The sequence below is a fragment of the Gopherus evgoodei genome, chromosome 15, assembly GCF_007399415.2.
Source record: "Gopherus evgoodei ecotype Sinaloan lineage chromosome 15, rGopEvg1_v1.p, whole genome shotgun sequence".
NCBI lineage: Eukaryota > Metazoa > Chordata > Testudines > Testudinidae > Gopherus > Gopherus evgoodei.
Genome location: NC_044336.1, coordinates 10,574,982 through 10,596,059, shown reverse-complemented (window position 1 = coordinate 10,596,059; position 21,078 = coordinate 10,574,982). Strand labels below are relative to the sequence as shown.

General features: G+C 44.0%; 1 protein-coding gene across 7 annotated transcripts in view; it reads right to left on the bottom strand.

Moving 5' to 3' along the window:
* Positions 1-21,071, bottom strand: part of OGFOD3 (2-oxoglutarate and iron dependent oxygenase domain containing 3) — a 91,666-nt gene extending 70,595 nt beyond the window's left edge. For 4 of the 7 annotated variants that reach the window (XR_003996585.1, XM_030534043.1, XM_030534045.1 and 1 more), the window contains exons 1-4: positions 20,857-21,071; positions 17,516-17,733; positions 6,915-6,990; positions 5,447-5,489 (exon numbers count right to left, since the gene is read on the bottom strand). Coding sequence is in view for 6 of the 7 variants with exons in the window: in XM_030534043.1 (XP_030389903.1) it covers positions 5,447-5,489; positions 6,915-6,990; positions 17,516-17,733; positions 20,857-21,071 (552 nt within the window). In the remaining variant the exon portion in view is untranslated. Of the gene's footprint in view, positions 1-5,446; positions 5,490-6,914; positions 6,991-17,515; positions 17,734-20,632; positions 20,689-20,856 lie in introns of those variants that run through there. The other 3 variants (XM_030534047.1, XM_030534046.1, XM_030534044.1) reach the window with 3 other exon arrangements.
* Between the last annotated feature and the right edge of the window lie 7 nt (positions 21,072-21,078).

The window sequence follows — 21,078 nt, the reverse complement described above, 5'->3', positions numbered from 1 at the left end:
ATAAGTGGGTGAGGTTCTCTGGTCTGTGTTGTGCAGGAGGTCAGGCAAAATGATCGTAATTGTCTCTGCCAGCCTTAAAATCTATGAATATTTATCCATGAATCATTACTGAGGGAGATAAGAGAAAAAGCTTAGCACCATAACTTGGTGACTTCAGCAATTCAGAAGTTTGCTGGGCATTTCCTAATATGTGAGGGTGGAAAAGTCAAGGAGAAAATAGTGTCTTACGCTTAAAATTAGTCAACAGAGGGGAAAATAACAACAGACATAAAGGGAGGAGAAACTAACAGGCCAGAGAACACCAATCCTTTGAGTTTAGTATATTTAGTCATGATACCATGTCCAGCCAAAAAAATACCCTGAACCTCAGTAACTCCTAAACTAAAAGGCATGGTAGGCAATATCCGGTTTGTCTAGCTGTGAAAAAACAATGAAAGGGTACAGAAAGTTAAGAGAGATGGAATAGAGTCTACATCTTAATATGAAGCAACTCAAATCAGGAGGACAATTGCAAACTGTGGAGAGATCAGTTTGGCTAAAGAGAGATCTAAAAAATTAAAAGGGAGGAAAAGGGTTTATATGAAAGATTTGAAAGATTTAAAAGTTAACAACTATCCAAAGAAAAATATGTGCAACTGGACAGAGAGTCATCCAACACACTTTATAAGCCCTAAGAAAATTTAAGAAGCAGGCTAATTCAAATCCAGTCCAACATGCGTGCAGTTTTTTTGGTAGGCGGAAAGAACAGCTAGATGAAATAAAATGTAAAGCAGTCTCTAAACCATCAGGAAAAGAGGGGAGGATGAAAGGCTCTAATGAGATAAGACACTTTTGTCTGGACATCACCAACATCAGACACAACATATCATAACCTGGCCTAACAGCTGAGAGCTTTTTGACTAATGGTGTGGGAAATGCAAGCACAAGCATTGTGTGAGATGGAGCAAAAAAAGACAGGGCAACAGTAGAGGAAAAAATACGTAAGAGAAAGTGAAAGTTAAAGAACTTGTGTCCAAAGGCCTCCCCTCTACTGACATGAAAGAGGATGGAGTAAAGCTTCAGCAAGCATCATGAAGGCAGATGACCCAAAATCTCAATCCACTGGGAAAAAAAATAAGTCTGTGGTGAAAATAAACAAGACCGCATTTCAGTGGAGCTCTCTGGGTTAAGGGACCAGCGTGAGGATCATATGTCCTAGGATCAGGCCCGCAGTCAGGAGACCAGAAAACCCAAACCCAAAGCCCAATGGAAGATGGGGGCTGAGGACTCTGAGAACCCCAGAGGTTAGGAATAAAATCACTCTATGGCAGGACAATGAGGGCACCAGCTTAATGAAATTTTTTTCAAACCATTCACTGAAGCTAGCAGCACTTGGATAAGGGACATTTACACTTGCTTTTTTCAAGTGAAGCAATCTGTTACCAATCTGCTGAAAAGCAAGAGCCGCCCCCAGCATTCAATGTCTGAAGCAGTCCACAGCCAAACAGTTTCTCTCATAGCTGCCAATCAAGATTTGATTCCACATACTGCAATTATCCTTTATGCTGAGAAGAGCCCCTTGTCCTCAGATAAATCAGTAATCCAATTAATGCTCCCTTGCCAATTCAAAGGGAATATATGTACCTAACGCTATTCAAAACTGTGCCCAATTCAACAGTTACATCAACACAAAACACAGATCCACAACACAATGATAGCGGATACAGTAATGAAAGAATGACTAGCTTTACACGAGCAGAGCTGGCATTCATTGATAATGAACTCAATGTTCTGTTCCCTGCAGAATCAATAATAAAATACTGCCTCAAAATGTAGTGCTGTGAGGATGATTGTACAGTGCTTTGAACATGTAACATGCTATATAAATGCTAAGTGTTGTTACTATAGCATAAGTGGGAATATTTATGTAAAATGCAAGAGGTTCAGTGGGATGCCCCATCATCTACTGTTCTGTGAATTATTTTCAAAGCCCTCAGAACCTTCCTTTCATCTAATTAATTTAACAAAAAGGGACAAAGTAGGAACTAGGAAATAATTCCAGGTGTGGGATCCTGGGCACAATATAAAACTAGATCTACAGTTGACATGAAGGCTGCCTTCTTCCGAAAGACAATCCAAATACCATTTCTATTTCTACCTAAACTTAGTACCAAGGAAAGCAATATATTTCATGGGATGATGACAAAACAAAGGAGCTACTGACTCCACAATATATCTCAATCTGGTTCAAATATAATCTGGAAAAATTCAGGGTGATAGCTCATACCTACAAGGAGTCCCTGACTTCCTTGTTTTAGCATCTTTATTTAATGTTCAGACACATTCTATGAGACATCAATGAGTTACTGTAGGTGATGCCAGATACTTTTACATCCTCTGCCATAAACTTGTGTACATACTGTATTTAAATACAGAACAAGGTTAGTGTATGTTCCAAGATGTGATGGAGAAGTTGGAATAGATTGGAACTGAGAAACCCCCCTGGACATTACATTCAATTCCACAGTTGCATTAATTTATTCTACTGCCACAAAACCCATCTTCCTTTCCATGCCCTCCACCCCCGAAACACCCAGCTATGGATCAAAGTTGAAAATACTCATTGGGAAATATTTGTTGATCATTATTTTCTATCTTGATTTGGACAATAGGTTTTTCATTACACGCTCCAAATGGCCCAGCTCCAATCCCCAGGCTTTGGCTCCCAGCACAGAACCTCTTCCCCTCCCAAGTGCATCATGGAATAAGGAAGTTTGTAGCCATCTTATTTCCCCAGGCCTCAGCTACTGCACTCTTTTCTAGGCTGCCTAGCTCATCAGCCCACATTTCTGTCTATCCCATTCCCTGGCAACAAGCTGGATTCCATCTCTCTCCCCCACCCCCAACACCTTGCTACCTGGCTTCACAAAACAGCATCAGAGACATGCACTGTAAATCCAATTAAAATCTGCAGAACAAGAGACAGTTCCCAGGAGGGCAGGGAGACAGCTATAACATATGTTTTGGTTCATATTTGAGGTTCTTTCTGCAACCATAAGATCTAGAAATGATTTCATATTTTAATGAAAGCTGAGATTCTAGAGCACAAATCTGCAGCAATGGGGTGAATTCCGCAACTGCTAAATTGTGGGATACACATGACCCTGAATAAGATGTTTCTTATCCTTTGTTACATGCTTTGGTAAGCAGTGAAATAATTAAGAATGTTGCCTTTTAAATTAGCATTGCTGCTATCTGAGTTAGAACCCATTAAAATAGAGCAGTTCACACCTAAGAGTTTTTTTTCCAGGGTCTCTGAAAAGTTGGGAAGGCATCTCTGCATTGGTTACACTCAGCTTGTGTTTTCAAGGTTTTCTTCGCAACCATAAACTGGAAATTTATGGGGGAGGCTTAAAAATGAAAGCGGAGATTTTAGAGGACAAGAGGCCTGTTCACATTCCCTTGGACAGTTCTTTGCACTCCACCCACAGGGTTACACTGACATTTGGGGAAATTGGCTTTAAAGCAAGAACCTGGTCTCTCTGGACCAAATCATTCCATCTTTACTCAAGCAAAACTCCCAATAATTTCAATGGGAACTTTGCTAAAGTAAGGACTACTGGGTTTTTGCCATTAGAGAAAAATAAAATTTGTGTGGCAAAGGTTAGGTTCCAGATTAGTAGATTGGAACTGTATGACTGAATCATATTACATAGAAACAGACGTCCAACGGCACACCTATTCATAAAGCGGGTGGATTCAGGAGGAAAACCAATATTACACCAAACTTTTTCTTGCTTTGACTAAAACAAGACAAAATGAAGTCACTTATTCAGTAGTTAATCAAACTATTAATTTTGTAGCTGCAACTACATTTCTGCACTGCAATGGACAAAGACAAATCCATAGATTTGAGACCAACGTGATGATCTGAATGCGTATGTAATGCACCCACACACCTCCTTGGGTGTGGTGTTCTGCCCCACCTAGTGGCACTGAGATCACTTAGAGAGAAAGAGTTAAACAAGTCTGCTCTACAGCTTTAACTAAGAGTCAGTTAGTTTTTTGCTCCTGCGGTAGAGGCTCATGCACTAAACTCCAGAGGTCCCCAGTTCAATCCTCCCTGACGACAATCAGAGTCTGTCGGCGTTACACTTAAAGTTTGCCTGAAAATAAAGGAATACAACTATGGTAAACATGTCCTGCATTTCCACAGGTTTTATATGTCACTTCACCTGTGCAAGGACTGCAGCTGGAGAGTTGTGGCACTTGGTTAGTGAGAGAAAATAAAGGAAACGTAAACTGGGATTACAAAACAGCTGAAAAAAAGTCAGTAAAAATGAAGGCTACAACAGCAAAAAGTAGCATCAACTGCAGGAAAAAGCAAATGGTATTATTAGTCTGAGTAAATGAAGGCTTTATTTAAAATTTAACATTTAACTCCTTCCCCTCCTAACTTCTCTTCTACCCTTCCAATGTTTATTGCCAAAAAACACCAGCCTTCGTCCATTTCTGCAGAAGCAAGTCACAATCTACTTTCTCCAAACCTGGGGCACAGAGAACTCTTCCCAGATGAGCGGTTGTTCTCCATGGGGTTTTGGGGCAGTGCTCATTAAAGAGCTGCTATACTGAGGCCTCCTAGGAAGAGACTTGAACCCTTGATTTATAAACAATTTTTGTTTCTGTGTCTCATTTCCCTCATTCCTTACTGACAAGGATATCTGCAAGAAAATGAGAAAAGAATTTCTCAAATTTCTATCAACTCCTTGTTCATTTTCTTTCTAGTCCTAATTCAGCAGAAGACTAAAGCAGGTGCTTAACTTTAAGCATGCAAGTAGTCATACCAGGATTTAACAATCACGTCATCTTCTACCACAAACTGGGATGTCACAGATTACCAATACAGGTGGGGAATAAGCAGCCAACTCTTCAGAACTAAAGATTCTATTCCTCACACAAATATGCTGAGGAATAAAGAGTGAGGGAAGAGAAATGAAAGGGAATGTACATCAAAGGAAGAGAATTGTTTTTAAACAGAATGTTTTTCAAAGGTCTTCTTGAGGCCAAATATGTTTCATGTTACCCCAAAACTGATCTCTAAGGGGTTTCCACAGTTTATTTTAGAGGCACAGTTTTGAAGAACCAGGAGTCAGAGGTCAATGCACCAGTGCTGTAGTTAATAGCATCCATATCCATAGCACAATATCATGCACCAGACTGCAGAGTACAGCATGGGTGTTATATTTACAAACTGAGCAACAGGGAATGAGTAAGTTATAATGCAAATGCCATGATCTCTGCTACTGAGGAAGATCAACATCTCCATAAGGAGATCTTGCCAAATCAGGGTGGCCAGAGGAATTATCTATCCTACTTCCTCCCTTACCCCCTCCCAAAAATGCATTTAAAACCTGAAAATCTTGCCTTGACAACAGAATAATGTAAAAGGTAACAGGACGCTGCTCACCCCTCCATCAGATCCTCCCAAGGACAGTCCCCTCTCCGCTATTCTGCAGGTGAAATAACAGTCTCAAATCAGAACTACAGCCATACCTCTTTGTCCTTAACAATACAATTTACAATGTACAGCTATCGGGTAAATATTAGCCAACACAACACACGTAATATGCATTGGTGAAGAGAGTTGTCATTGGCTTGAAATCCTTATGATCTTGCCGTTACAAGTCACAAGCAGACAAATAAACCCATGATACCAAGAAGGATAGAGCATTTGCTTGCAAGAAGGTGGCTGCAATGTGGGACATTCTCAGTCCTCTTGCGGGAATCCCAAAGATGCTTTAAAAAATAAAAATCCCTGGCTTCCAAAGATGTCCTGCCAAACAGGACTAATGTGAAGAGGCCTACATTTCGATTCTAAGGGCAATAATAGAAAATCTCTACATTATACTGGAGCATCAAAAAAAAGAGACCAGAATTTGGAAGGGATGGACCCTTGGGTTAGCTGGTTAACAAGCCATTACAATATGTGAGGACTGGGATCTATACCAATCATGCATCAGCAGGGGGCTGGGAGACTTAAGGCTATGTCTACAGTACAGACCTTACAGTGGTACAGCTGTACTGCTACAGCTGTGCCGCTGTAAAGTCTCCCACGTAGCCGCTCTATGCTTGCGAGAGAGAGATCTCTTTGCCAGTATTGTTAAACCACCCCCAACGAGCAGCAACAGCTATGTCAGCAGGACAGCGTCTCCCACCGATATAGCACTGTCCACACCAGCACTTCTGTCGGTAAAACTTACGTCAGATGCGAGGGTGTTTTTTTCACATCCCTGAGCAACAAAAGTTTTACTGATAAAAGTGCTAGTGTAGACATAGCCTTAGAAACACTGTTCTCAGTCAACCCACAGTTTACAATACAGACATCACTCAGGCAGCACCTAGTGTTTGGTTACTGAAAACAACTGGTATTCAATTAGGCTGTTCACCTGCCCAGCTGTGTTAAGTTCAAGCATCTCTTAGAACTTGACTACTGCACCACACATTGGAGTCACAGAGGAAGCCATCTGCCTTATTGCGTTTTGTTAGCTCTAGCTCACAGCAGCTCATAGCTACTGCTGTACTATGCACAGAAAGGAGATAGGGTTACAAAAAATGGGGGAAGGTCTGACTGGGAACAATGGAGCAAATGAAAATCCCTAATTCAATCCAGGACAATACTATATTTCCTTCCACTGGGACATAAGTCTTCCTCCCCAACCTCCAGTGAATAAGACAGTGTCCCAGATGACTAGAGCAGCTAGTTGCAAAATAGAAAAAGACTTTGGAAAAGATTTTAACACCCTGAACTGTTAGCCTTAGTCCTCAGCTAATGACCTTTGCACCAATGACATGGTGTAAACACTTTAAATGTAATCCTACTTGCCTCTAGTCCAATGCTACTAAGGTGATATTTTTAAGGCTAAAAGAAAAATTACCTACGGATTCTTTCAGCTTCCTCCCTGGTGATTACTGCGTCTGTTATGCCTCTTCCGCACTTTCTAGGAGTGCATCCTGGAGATGGACGATAAAAAGCAAAGACTACATTACGAAGAACCACACACTGAACCTCAATATCCCACCTCCCAGTTTCCCAAATTTTGTTCTCCTTGAAAGGAAAATTGACAGGTTAAAAAATGATATTTTGAAAACCGATTTCTTGACCTGATTACTACCACCTGCCTTAGATCGTTAAAACTAAAACCAATCCAAATTTACATTTCGAGTCCCAGTTCTTATACATGAGCAAGATGTTTGGGTTAAACACAATGCAAAGGAATGCTATGCCCTTAAAAATAAACTATTACAATTAACATGAAAACAATTCCTGGAAACATTTATTTTGCTCCTAGGTTTCTGTAAAAATAAGCTTGTTAAAAATAAAATAAAAAAATAAAGGCTTACACATTAACCTATGTCCCTTTGATACTCTATCAAAATAAACAGACTCAGTGCATCCTGAGAGTAAGATTTAGTGCCAGAGGAGTTAGCCTTTGTTTAGAATGGTATCATGTGTCAGGTATGACTATATCAGAAACACCGTACTTCATTCCTGTACGTATGAAATAGGAAGTGGGAAACATAATGACCTCTCACTTCTTCCCAAGGGCAGAATTAAAGGCGGCAAAGATTCCTGCTTGCATATCGGTCCTTGGAATGCAGACAGATATTGGCTGGCCCGGCCCTACGTGCAGCATTTCAGCCCACGGGCAAGCAGGGGCAAAGAATACGAGATGGTTCAAGGTCTGGCAGTTCTACATAAAAGCTTTTCAGCTCATGTCAACAGTTCAAACCCAGCCTTGGTCTGAAACGATTTACTATCCAATGACCTATGTGCGATGGGTTTGTCATTTCTGTGCATTTTCTAGTGGATGACCATCCCAAATCACTACAAACACCTCTACCTCAATATAACGCTGCCCTTGGGAGCCAAAAAAATCTTAACACGTTATAGGTGAAAACACGTTATATCGAACTTGATTTGATCTGCCGGAGCGCACAGCCCTGCCCCTCCGGAGCGCTGCTTTACTGCGTTACATCCGAAATAGTGTTATATCAGGTGGCATTATAATGGGGTAGAGGTGTACCACCACAATTAGCGCCCTAGAAATTATTATTTGTATTATCCTACGCTTATGAGGATGGTCCAGGACCCCACTGTACAAACACAGAACAAAAAGATGGTCCCTGCCCCAAGGAGCTTATAATCTAAGTAGTTTGCAGTCTCAGCAGAAAGGCCAGGGATTGGATTGCCATGGGGAGCAAAAGAGCTCCGTGCAAGTAAAGGGAAGGCCCAACAGTCCAACTCTACTGGAAGAATGACGACTGCTGCACAGGGCTATGGAAGTGAAATATACTAGGAGCACAGGAGTGCAGATCAGCTGAATCTTGCAACACCATTTAAGAGATCCAGCTTCAGGACAGACCTTAAGCATCTCTGCAATCAGCCCCATGCTAAGATCTTGGTGGTAAAGAGTTCTAAATACTCTCATGAGCTGGCTTCTCAGGCCACAGAAAATGATGACCTGAGATGATAGTAATCATCCCTTCCCTCTCAACTGCATGGAAGTGTGCCATGACATCAGCAGGCAAGCAATGAAGGGTAGGAAGAGAAAGATAGACTCAAGAATATAACTACGGAGAAGAGGCAAGACCCATAATTCCCAGGCCTGAGGTGACCTGATTGCATTTATAAGAGTAACTGTCCAAAAGGGCATCTCTGTTGCCTGACAAAGCACCAGAAAGGGTATAACTTGGACATTGAAGACTGTCACATCCATCAGCTCTGCAATTTTGTAGTGTGTGTGTGTGTAAACCAATTATTCAAGTAATTTCCCTTTGCTGCTATGTGAGAGCAAATAGCTACAAGGTGAGACAGAGAAGAGAGGAGACCATGGGGATACAGCTTCAAATTACATGGCAAATAACCTTTAAAATCCACTTCTGCAGAACACAGCAATAATATAAACACTCTTTATCTAGTAGTCCTTGAGGAATCACAGATGTCCAATCCAGAGAAGCTTCAGGGCAGGAATAACAACTAAAATGTACTGTAAACCACAGAGTCCTTGAGACTTGGCATTTTATAGATTTTTTATTTTTATTTTTTGCAGAGGAAGGGGGGGGTAATTATAAAGCAATAGAAAAGCCTAGATCCACATATTTGCTGACATCTGCCAGTACGCTTACTGCTTGTGAACTGAGGTTTCTCAGACAAAAAGGTGCCGGGGGGGAAGGAAAGCACTTCTAAAAAAATCAGTGAACGCATCTACGCAATCCAGCATCATCAGGCAAACTGTGAACAAGAGTAAGAACAGGGCAATGGGAATGAGAAGCAATTGGCATAGGCGAAAGGCATTACAAAACTCCTCTCCCCACCTTGGTGAGAAATAGCTAACTCTGTCAGCCTTCTGGGCCTGTTCCAAAGTCCAGCCATTTCTCCAAGGCTTAGGGGAGGGAAAGAAGCAAGGAGGAATGCAATTGGTGGGTAGGGTGAGCTACTGTTTTCCTTCAATTGTTAATTTTTTATCACTATTTTCTTGTTTGGGTAGAAGAGGAAGCTGATAGTTTTATGATTTGTTTCAAATATCTGTCAGAGGCACTTAGAGCCCTGAACAGTAGATTACATGTATACACAGTTTCTTCCCCCCTCTCTCTCTCTCTCACACACACACACTTCGTCTGCTCTCTCCAATTATCAATCACAGATCTGTTTTTCCCGAACAAACATGATCCTCATGGCTCAGTACTTCCTGCTTACCCCTGTCAATCATCTCTCTCTGCATTGTCCAAAACAAGATTTTTTTCCTCTAAATCAAAAAGGGTAAAAATTAAGTAGATAGGGCCAGTAACAAATCCCTGGGAAAGACCATCTAACCAAATCAGAGACCAGAATGATTAATGGTGTGCTCCATGAGTATTCAACAATAAATCACCAAAGTGTGCTGAAAGATTCATACTCCAAGAAGCAAATAATCAATTATTTGGGAAGCATCAGGGGAATTAGACTATATAATGCAATGCCAGCAAAGAACCTTGCACTGCAGCAGGAACATAGCAAAGACTGTATTTAGCTACTACACCAAAGAAACTGTCTGCATCAGTTTTCCCTCATTGCCCCCCCTAGGTTAATAGGGAGAAAAACAGGATCCAGGACCATCACTAAGCGGAAATTACAGTGTTTTGCATCAGAAGAGAAAGTTCAATATGAACGACTAGGACCAAGCAGGCCATAGAGAGCACTCAGTAGTAATGCCAATCACAAGTATTTAAAAATCATAACTCAGGCCCCAAATAATCACAAGGTTTTGTGTCTGTTTTTTAAAAGAAATACACTGAGGCAAGTTTTTAAGATTTTCCCTGCAATCAGGAAGGCTACAAACTCACCTTTTTTCTTAAATGAATGCTGAAATTTTCACACAATCACTTGACTCCAGGAGCTGAGGACTGTCAGAACACCAAATATTGAGAGACTTGTTGAATTTCCAACTCTCATGATTTTATCATACCAGGTCTGAGTGGATGCCCCGCAGCCTCAATTTGTAACAAACCTGTAAACCAAAACCCTTTTGACAAGATTTTTGCCTGCCCAGCACCAAAAGACACAAGAATTCCATGTTGCTGTGTTTTTAAGAGGCAGCTAAAGAGGGACTGAATTTTGGTTGGTGTAAACTACCAGGCACTTTATTTTTAACAGCCTGAACCACACAACCATCACTGAATCTTTTTGCAACAATTACCACCAATAATACCTTGTATAATATATTCTCCCAGTGGTATCTGTAACTCCAATACACCAGTGGTGAAGAAAACAGAAGCCACAGGAAGAATGACTGAGCATTAAGCCTGAAAATTCAGGGAATAGAACTTGATTGTCTCACTAGAGAACAGGATTGAAAGCCACAGGCCAAAGGGAAAAGATGGATCTTGAGATGAGATTTTAAAGAGAGCCTGGAGGACAACTGAGCACAGAAAAGCTGGGACGCTTTTCCAGATGGCAAAGACAGCCTGAGGGCAGGGAGAGGCGGGGAGACCTTTGACCTATCATGGAGAGAATGAGTCTCCTACTGGAGGACCAATGAAAACAATCTGTAGGTAAGAGGAGCTGAGATTCAAGAAACAAAAGGACTGAAGCTGGTGAATCAGGATTAAGCAAAAGCACAGAATAGGAGATGATGACATGAATAAGAGCTTTGACAAAGGCATTCTGAAGGTAACAAAGATTTACAAGCCTAGATATAAGCAATATAAAGATATTTCAGGAGTTAGTCAAATCAGCTAGGCCCTGACAGTAAGAGATGAACACAAGATGCGAGTCTAGGCAGAAGCAGAAGGTGGAGCTGGTTTGTTTGAAGATTATTTTATCAATTATCAATTTATCAATTAGAAAGGTCCCACTTTCAGATAAAGATGTACTTTAAATGGTAACACTTAAAGACAGATTTAAAAATATACTGACATTTTTAGCTTCTACCTCACCCTCCCCAACTCCAGACTCTGTTCTTTATTCTAACCAAATTCCTTTACTTCTGTTAGTTTTCCTAGAGAAATTTTTCATAGAAACCTAGGCTGGTTTCACCTTCACAATGAAATTAGAAATGGGGGGGTAGTTTCACAGGGTTTCAAGTGTCAGTAGGGATACTGCGTCCAGTTGATACAAAGACACTCAGTGATATACTATCAGCATCACAGCTTTAAAACAGCAAGCTGCATGTCTTCTCTGACAAGGATCAAGAAGAACGTATCAAGATACTCAACAAGTCAGAGACACACGGCAATCACACAACCTATTCGGTATGTTGGAGGAAGAAAGAATGTACCCAACACCATACTGCTGGCCAGACCTCCTACACCTTATTTTTTATCTGAAAAGCTACATGCCTAGGCACCATACAATGAAGAGGCTGTGGTAACTGGGGAATGCTCCCAGGAGCAAGAAGTTCGTTAGTCACAAAGTTCAACTGATGCAACCCATCTCAAAGCAACATAGCAAGAGGGAAAGATGGCTCGGATGACATTCTTGTAACAATACCTGCAGCCCAGTTGCTGGATCTTCTGATCCTACTTGTCACACACTTCCCATCTGCCTTTCTGTATCCACTCCTCTAACCTCTGGATGATGTCACATTGATGTTACTACCTGGATCTGCTTCATCACTGACAGGGAGAAGTACCATTACAGCACAGAAAGCAATCCACAAAGAAGGTTTATCAGTAGAACCATGACCACCACCATAACTTTAGAGTGAAAAGCACACTTTGAGGAGACAGCATAAGAGAGGTTTGCATGCATGATTTAGAATGCAGACCACAATTCTGATGATCATGACGCACCACATCTTATTCCCTAAATACAGAAAGCCAGGAGCTCAGCCTCTGACAAACAATGCTCTGAATTTCCATATGAGGGATGTTCACTACCATGCAATGGTCAGGAATAAACTTTCAGCTGTGTGACACCAATTACAATATCAATTGAAGCAGGCTGGAAGCACAGTGCTTCAAAACCAATTATAATGGCTCAAAATCCAGTCCCAGAGGCCTTCTTTAAGTCTCTTATTGATGTCACATTGGATGCAGGAATTACCACTTCAAGTGCTGAAATCTCCAGGCTATGGTGTACTAGTCTGGATGCAGAAACCACATTAACAGAAACCTAGGCCAGCATCTGAGTGTTCAACTGTATTTGAATCTTTACATGGATTTTAGGTGAACTTTGGAAAGTCGGCCTAAAACATTTAAAGGCAGGGATATTCAGCACATTTGTAGCTACTGATGACAGCAAATGATAGACCATTACATTATTTGTATATACTTCATGAAATACAGCCTCAAATATTTAATAGTAACAGTTTCTTAAGCTTCGGCCCCAATAATAAAACAAAACATAATTTAAAGCAAAAGCTAAGGAGTGAACTTATAGCCACCACTCTGCTTTTGCATTTTAAGCCAGAGTGAAAAAACACAGTAGCCTCATTTTTCAAAACCAGCACTTCTGATTTATGGACAGCAACTCCAGACTCTCCATGTTTACTTCCAAATACCTCCAGCTTTCCCTGTGCCCTTTCTCCAAAATCCCATCAAGACCAGCACTTACTTTACTGTCTCTCTTTCAAATAGCCAAGGAGCAATGCAGAGGCACTGTATACAGCCCATAGGGAAAATATCCACTCTTCTGGACTATGCTTCAAGCAACCCTTGTGGACAGTGGAGTTCAAAACCAGCCAGGATGTAGTTACCTATATAGGTTACTCTCTCAAATATAGCTGATCATATCTTTGTGTTCTCCACTCATTATGGCCAGAAAGAGGAAGTGCTGTCCCTATCTGTAACTAACTGATTTGAAACAATTTGGGAGACTACAACTCTGGAAAAGTTAACTCATGTCAAAGACAAATTCACTATTATGCATTTTGGATCTGATGCAAAGGAACTCCTAACTGGCTAAGTCCATAAGAAACGCTAGCTCTAAATAAATCTAAGAAAACATCTAGTGGCTTGCTGGTCGCTATCCATATACTTTTAATGGTCATTGGATGTTTGTCTGAGCGCTTTGAATAAGCAATGGCAAATAAGTGAATCCCTGAGGCCATGTCTACATCTAAAATTTTGCAGCGCTGGTTGTTACAGCTGTATTAGTACAGCTGTATAGGGCCAGCGCTGCAGAGTGGCCACACTTACAGCAACCAGCGCTGCAAGTGGTGTTAGATGTGGCCACACTGCAGCGCTGTTGGGCGGCTTCAAGGGGGGTTCCGGGACCGAGAGAGCAAACCGGGAAAGGAAACCAGCTTCGCCGCGGTTTGCTCTCTCGGTCCCGGAGCCAGCCAGCAAACCGCGGGGAAGGAGACCTGCTTGCTCGGGGTTCCGGGACCGAGAGAGCAAACCGGGAACGCCGCGGTTTGCTCTCTCGGTCCCGGAGCCAGCCAGCAAACCGCAGGGAAGGAGACCTGCTTGCTCGGGGTTCCGGGACCGAGAGAGCAAACCGGGAACGCCGCGGTTTGCTCTCTCGGTCCCGGAGCCAGCCAGCAAACCGCGGGGAAGGAGACCTGCTTGCTCGGGGTTCCGGGACCGAGAGAGCAAACCGCGGCGAAGCTGGTTTCCTTTCCCGGTTTGCTCTCTCGGTCCCGGAACCCCGAGCAAGCAGGTCTCCTTCCCCGCGGTTTGCTGGCTGGCTCCGGGACCGAGAGAGCAAACCGCGGCGTTCCCGGTTTGCTCTCTCGGTCCCGGAACCCCGAGCAAGCAGGTCTCCTTCCCTGCGGTTTGCTGGCTGGCTCCGGGACCGAGAGAGCAAACCGGGAAAGGAAACCAGCTTGATTACCAGAGGCTTCCTCCTTCCACGGAGGTCAAGAAAAGCGCTGGTGAGTGTCTACATTGCATTACCAGCGCTGGATCACCAGCGCTGGATCCTCTACACCCGAGACAAAACGGGAGTACGGCCAGCGCTGCAAACAGGGAGTTGCAGCGCTGGTGATGCCCTGCAGATGTGGACACTCTCAAAGTTGCAGCGCTGTAACTCCCTCACCAGCGCTGCAACTTTCTGATGTAGACAAGCCCTGATACAAGTAATGAACAACAGAACCTGTCAGATTTTGTTCCACAATGAAACAAAACAAGGGTGGAAAAGGCTAGTTTTAATGTAAATAAAGAGCCAGCAATAGTGGTTTTCTCCATGTCCGGGCTTCTGGGTGGAGGGTGAGTGTTTGCAATTGCTGCTAGGCTATGATCAGAGTTCAGACTGTATCAAAAATTATCACTTTAACAAATCAGGAATGTTATTGATGGTTCTTCTGCTACATCACAACATTGGATTAAAAGAACCTTCGGGTTCTTCTCCAAGAAACTATGCCAAGGCTCCACAGGATGCTGCCAGGCTGAGAATCCCAAGAGGGCTGCAACTGGACTCAACACCAGAGGGCAATAATCTTCATCTTCTTAACTCTTCCCTGAATCCGCACTTCAAAAACAATGACAATTCACAGCTCTGTGCTCAGCTGCATAAAGGGAACAGATTTTGCATGCTGCTACTGCTGGCTCTGGACGTACTTGTAGTTCTATTTTGCTACCTAATTACCCTATTAAAAATAATAAATTATTTTAAAAACTCAGGACCCAGAAGATAGCCCTGATCAAGTCTGTGTCCTTTTTAATAGCAAGGGCTTGGAGCATCTTGGAAACAAGAATCTCAACCTATAGAAGACAGGGAGGGACATGGATGGAAATCCCTTGCATCACTTAAACTCTTAAGACAAATGATGCTGATGAGCTGCAAGAGGGAACTCATCCAGTTTTCCTGAGCTGGAAGGATGGTGACTGCTGAGACTGGGGGACAGGAGCGTAAAGATAAAAGCTATTGGAACATTGTAAACACTTCTGTTTAGTGATGCAGGGAGGAGCTAACTTCTGGCAAACGGCCAAAAGGAGCAGATGTTAGGCTGAAGGAGAATGAAGCAGTTAAGGTATAAAGTACAGTTTCCAGCAGACTACTCAAAGCTCTGGAGCTGAATCCAATTTGGCAGCACACCAGGCTAAATGTCTGAATCACTAAGCCACCTGCAAACTACCTTTGGAGCGACAACAGCTTTCTGATCTTTTCACCCTATAGCATGGAATATATTTCTTTAATCATCTCAACATCACCCCCTTGTGGAGACCAAGCAAAAGACAAGAGCTGACCAACCACAAAATTCAATACACATGATAATGTAAACTGAATTATCTTGTTAATAAAGCAGCTTTGGAAAAGCATCAAATACCTCCGGTGAATTCTTGAAACACAGCACACAGAGCCAGGTTTTTAAAAAGTAACCACTTACGGGTAAAAAAAATAAAGTATCATAAGTGAAGAGAGATATAGCATCTAATAGCTCAGAGACAAAGTGAAAGGTTTCCTCTACCCAGTTTTAGAATGGCTCTAATGTAGCTCCAAAGCTACTCTTCCTTTATGTGATTGGCTCTGCACCTATAAAGACATCATCTGGGCTAAATAATTCAATCATAATACAAAGCTAAAGGTGTACAGAACTAGTCCATAGTGCAGGAGTATCTAGGGAGTGGCCTGGTCAGTGCTGTGAGGGGAAGCAGAACTCTGGCAATTTTTCTTTCCTCATGCTCTGTAGGGTTCTACCCCACGGTTAAATGTAATAGCCAACTAGATTACCTAGATACCAAAATCAAATACAAACTCAAGGGCAGATTAAGCCCCCAGGCTGAGAAGCGCCTCTGGCTGGCCAGCAAAAAATAATCAGATGAATAAAAATAATTTGAGTCCAATTCCAGGTCACTCACAGTTATTGGGCTTGAGGCAAAAATGACTTCATGAAATTCTCTACCCTGCATTATGCAAGAGGCCAGACTAAATGATCACAATGGTCCCTTTTGGTGATGAGATCTATGAATTAGGCAAGTATTTTCACATATCGAGACCCAAGAAGTTTCTCAACCCAGCAAGCTCTCCAGCGGGGATCTACAATATAATGTTTTCTTTGAGCCCAGGGAGATGGAATAAATCCCAAAAGAGCAGCACCTGCAGGTGTCACAGAACACACCAACTATGCCCAAACTCCACTGCAACAGATGTGGGAACTACATGGCCACTGAGTGTGCGTCATGTTTAGTCTGAGAGTCACAGGAATCATCTAACCACAGTGATTACGTTTCAGACCAACAGTGCCCAGGTTGGCACCTAGGTATTTAACACCAAGGGGAGATAAAAAGCTTATTCACACAGCCCTAGGAGTGCCACTCAGAACCTGAGCAGAAGACAGCCCACCCTCTGGGAGATTCCAGCATGAACTTTCCCCATTTCCCAAGGAATCCCAGAACTCATAAATTATTGTGCTATACCACATACCCCAGAGGAGAGGGAAATCTCACTATCTCTAGATGCTCTATTACCAGGAACCCAAAGTAATCATAAGTGGATGGGAAGATAGGTAGCTAGTTGAGAGAAAGCAGTCTCCGGAGCTGGACCTATTACTTGGAAGGGGATGTGTAACCAGAGACAGAAGCCACATGCCTACTGCATTTGGGAGTGACAATAGCGAAGCTATGTTTTAATTTTCAGTCACAACCTTGCAGGGGAAACTGGCTCTTAACTACGGTACTTAAACACATGATTCTGGAAACAACTTGTATCAGAAGCTAGCGCCTATGTGATTACTGTGTGCTCACAGTGCAGATGGTACCCAGAATTAGTTCCACTATACATCCTGAATTGTATTTACAAACTCCCACTAGAGGAGTCAGCATAGCATGAAAAGGAATGAGATTGATTTAGCAGGGAGTTTAATTTCACACTGCCCTAATGAAGCAGTTTGAGGTGGGGAAGATACATGGAAAGACAGCAAAGAGCTTTTGGAACCAGCATATCCTGGAGTGATATAAGAGACCTGAGCATTTTGGAAGTCAAGGAATGTGTGAGTTATGATGAGGTACATGCTATAGAAAGAAGAGGTGAGTATTAGGGACTCCAGTGGAAATGAGACAAGCCTGCTGTAGCACGAGAGGGCTGTCCTAACCCATGACACTTCTGTACAAATACCTTCAAATCTTTTATGGCTGTCATAGTCCTCGGAGCAGGGCACCTCAATGAATCTGTCCTGCAGACTTTCGCTGTAATGAGCTAGAACCTCGGCGACCCCATCTTCGCTGACCAAGTAGCTCCAGCTCAAGAGGCTAACGAGGACAGCAGAGGAGACTAGGAATGCGACTTTCAGCCACTTCCTCCGCGATTCTTGGTAGGCTCTGCTTTTCCTCACACTAAGAACAGAACACAGATAAATCACTGTGTAAACAAGTAACAATCTTATTTACTGTTCTGCATTGCAGTGATTAGGAATCACCTTGGGAGCTAGCTCATCAGCTGGATGAACATTCTCAGCCCTGTATCAACAAGCTGTGATAAGTAGGGCCCTACCAAATTCACACCAACGGAAAACACAACATGGACCGTGAAATCTGGTCGTTTGTGTGCTTTTACTCTATACTATACAGATTTCACAGTGTTTCTCAAATTGAGGGTCTTGACCCAAAAGGGAGTTGCAGAGTGTTCACAGTATTGCCACTCTCACTTCTGTGCTGCCTTCAGAGCTAGGCAGCCAGAGAGCAGCAGCTGATGGCCAGGCACCCAGCTCTGAAGGCAGTGCCTCCCACAGCAGCAGCAGCGCAGATGTAAGGGTGGCAATATCATACCATGCCATCCTTACTTCTGTGCTCCCAGCCAGCAGCTGCCGCTCTCCAGCTGCCCAGCTCTGAAGGCAGCACTGCCACTGCCTGCAGCAGCACACAAGTATGGGTAGCAGTACCGCAACCCCCACCCCAAACACACAGAGCAACCCTGTGACGCACACACCCCCCGACTCCTTTTTGGGTCAGGACCCCTACAATTGCAACTCTGTGACATTTCAGATTTAAATAGCTGAAATTAGGAAATTTATGGTTTTTCAAAGCCTATGACTGTTAAATTGACCAAAATGAACTGTGAATTTGGTAGGGCCATAGTGATAAGGCTGCAGATGCTTAACAGAAGTGCATGTGAGTATCTAGGCTCATGCCAGATTTGGAAGGATTATTAATTTTTCCTATTTGTCTTAAATCAATCCTGTTTTTTTTAAATTATCAGTTTAAAGCTGCCCCCTGCCCCATTTCCATCCATCAGGGTCTGTTTCCAGAGGAACCAGTAGGAGTTAGCAGAACTCTTGTAAATTGTAGATGCTCAGAGTTGCACATGGAGCTTTGCCATCCCTGATCCTTAAGACTTTAGGATCTAACACTCCCCTGAAGTCTGTTGTATGTTAGCTTTAGAGATGGGAAGGACTTAAAAGTGGCCTGCAAATATAATATAAATGTCATTTATTCCAGCAGCAGTGTTGCATGCCCCCACTAGCCAGGTTTAGGGCCCAATTCTGCAGTCCTCACAAAGGCAAAATTCCCACTTGCTTTGATAGGAGTTACTCACACCTAAGGGCTGCATGATTCAGCCTTGCTAAAGGAAGAAACTCACCACAATCAGATAAAAGTCTCCTTCTTATTCCTTTTTCTGGCTTCCAAAGAACAGGTGCATTACTTGTTCTCTTTCCCCTGCAAAACTGCCCAAGCATGCCCCAGGCTTTGCCATCAAGGGCAACAGGCAGCCCTGCTGAAATGCAGAGCCAGAATAATGGAGCTCAGCTGTAAGACCCTGTACCGTTCTGATTGTTTTTTAATCCTCTCTGCATTCCAGTGGTTTAGGATTCCAAACCATTCTACAGTGCGTTTTCAGAAACATTTGGCTCCACTCTAAATCACAATGAAGTTCTAAAAATGGCAACTAATTTACCTTACTCTTAACAGGCAGAACTTGGCTTCCCAACAGGGAAAGGAAGACAAAAAACCCAGAAGAACATAAGTCCGTTTAATGTATTTTTCCCCATACATACATATTTAAGATGGAGGAAAAAAAATGGAGCAGCTCCCTTCCTTCGCATCTGCCCCACCCCCATTTTACCTAGAAACTGAGTTTTTATTACTAACCAAGGAGGAACTGCAGAGTGCCATTTAAAGTAGGGGGCATTGATATCCCCGCACATTTGAACCTTCTCTTCCCCTCTCAGGCATCCTCTCCCTTCACCACCAGCAGCCTGACCCTCCTGGCCTATGAAGCCCTATACTCACCCCCTATAAATGTGAGTGAGTGGCACTGCAAGACCTGCACTTGAACAGGGTCACAGCACCACTCAGGTCTGACCCAAGGCCCCTCTATCATAACATAAGTCTTTGCAGGACTGGGGCCTTTCTTGGCATTTGCTGATTTGCACTTTTAACTATGCAACAGTGTGAATGGAATAGCATGTGCCTAACATCATTGTCTATACATAACACTGAAAGCCAACCCTAATAAAAACAGGTACCGCTAACCAATGGATGGGGTGCAGCTCCTTCCTGACCTGTTATTTGGGGAACAGTGCTTCTCTTGCTAAACTTACTACAGGTAACAAACATTAGGTAAAGTATCAAGGAACCATCCAAACCCTTCACAAAGGTAAAGTTTCATACAATCAAATTTTGGTTTTGCTAAGAATTTTGGATACAGGAATAAACTTCAGCTATCACCAAGACTTGGGGGTAGTATTATCGCTATTATGAAACCTGTACAGCCTTTATGTATACAGCAGGGCTTAGATCTGAGCTGCTCAATCTTTCCCCAGATGAGGCTCTTAAAAGAAAATCTGCCTCGTGGACTTTCACCCACGAGGTAGAGTGATCAGGTCTGCAGGATGCAAGCCTAAGAGGCAGCTTCAAATCCCCGCTCTACCTGTGTAATCGTGGAAAGTCACTTGGTCTCTGTGCCTCAAATCCCCATCCCTACAATGGGGACAGCAGCCCCAGCCCCCCAACTCCCCAGGGTGTGCTGAGGAGCAAGGCACTGGCAGTCTGCGTGCCGCTCGGGCACTCTGGTGATGGGAGCCCCAACGACCCAGGATGGGCAGCTCCCTTCGCAATGGCACCAGCCCCCTGCGGGGCCCACGGGGACAAGCGGCTGTTCTAATGCCACATCTCTGCCGCCGGGGCCGCGCGCCCTGCGGTAGCCGGCCACGCACAGCAGCCCCCTGCAGAGCCGCCGGGCAGCGCGGGGCCTGGGCCCTGCTCGCGGCATAGCCAGGCGGCGAGTCCCAGAAACCTTCGTCCCTCGCGGCTCCCTCCTGCCCGGGCCCTCCCCATGATGGGGCTCCCGCACCCCGCCCGAGGCAGGTGGGGGCAGGGCGCGGAGCCCCAGCCACACAGCGAGCGGCGCTAACGGGCACCAGGGGCGCATCCCCGGGCTGAGGGGACGGCGCCCGGCCCGGCCCAGCGGGACCCGCCCCCTCTGCCGGGAAGCAGCCGGGACCCCTCGCCGGCAGGTACCTGCTGAGGCGCCTCCTCTCCCCCCTGTCCGCCCAGGTCCCCGCGCTGCCCCCGCTGCTCTCGGCAGCCTTGGGCCCCGCCCGCCTCTGCGGAGCCATCGCGCTGCGGACGCTGTCGCTACCCGGAGCCCCGCACTCACGACCGGCACGGGGAGACCGGAACGATGCGCTCACGCAGCCACTGCTGAGGCTGGAGGACAGGGCAGAGCAATCCATACCAGAG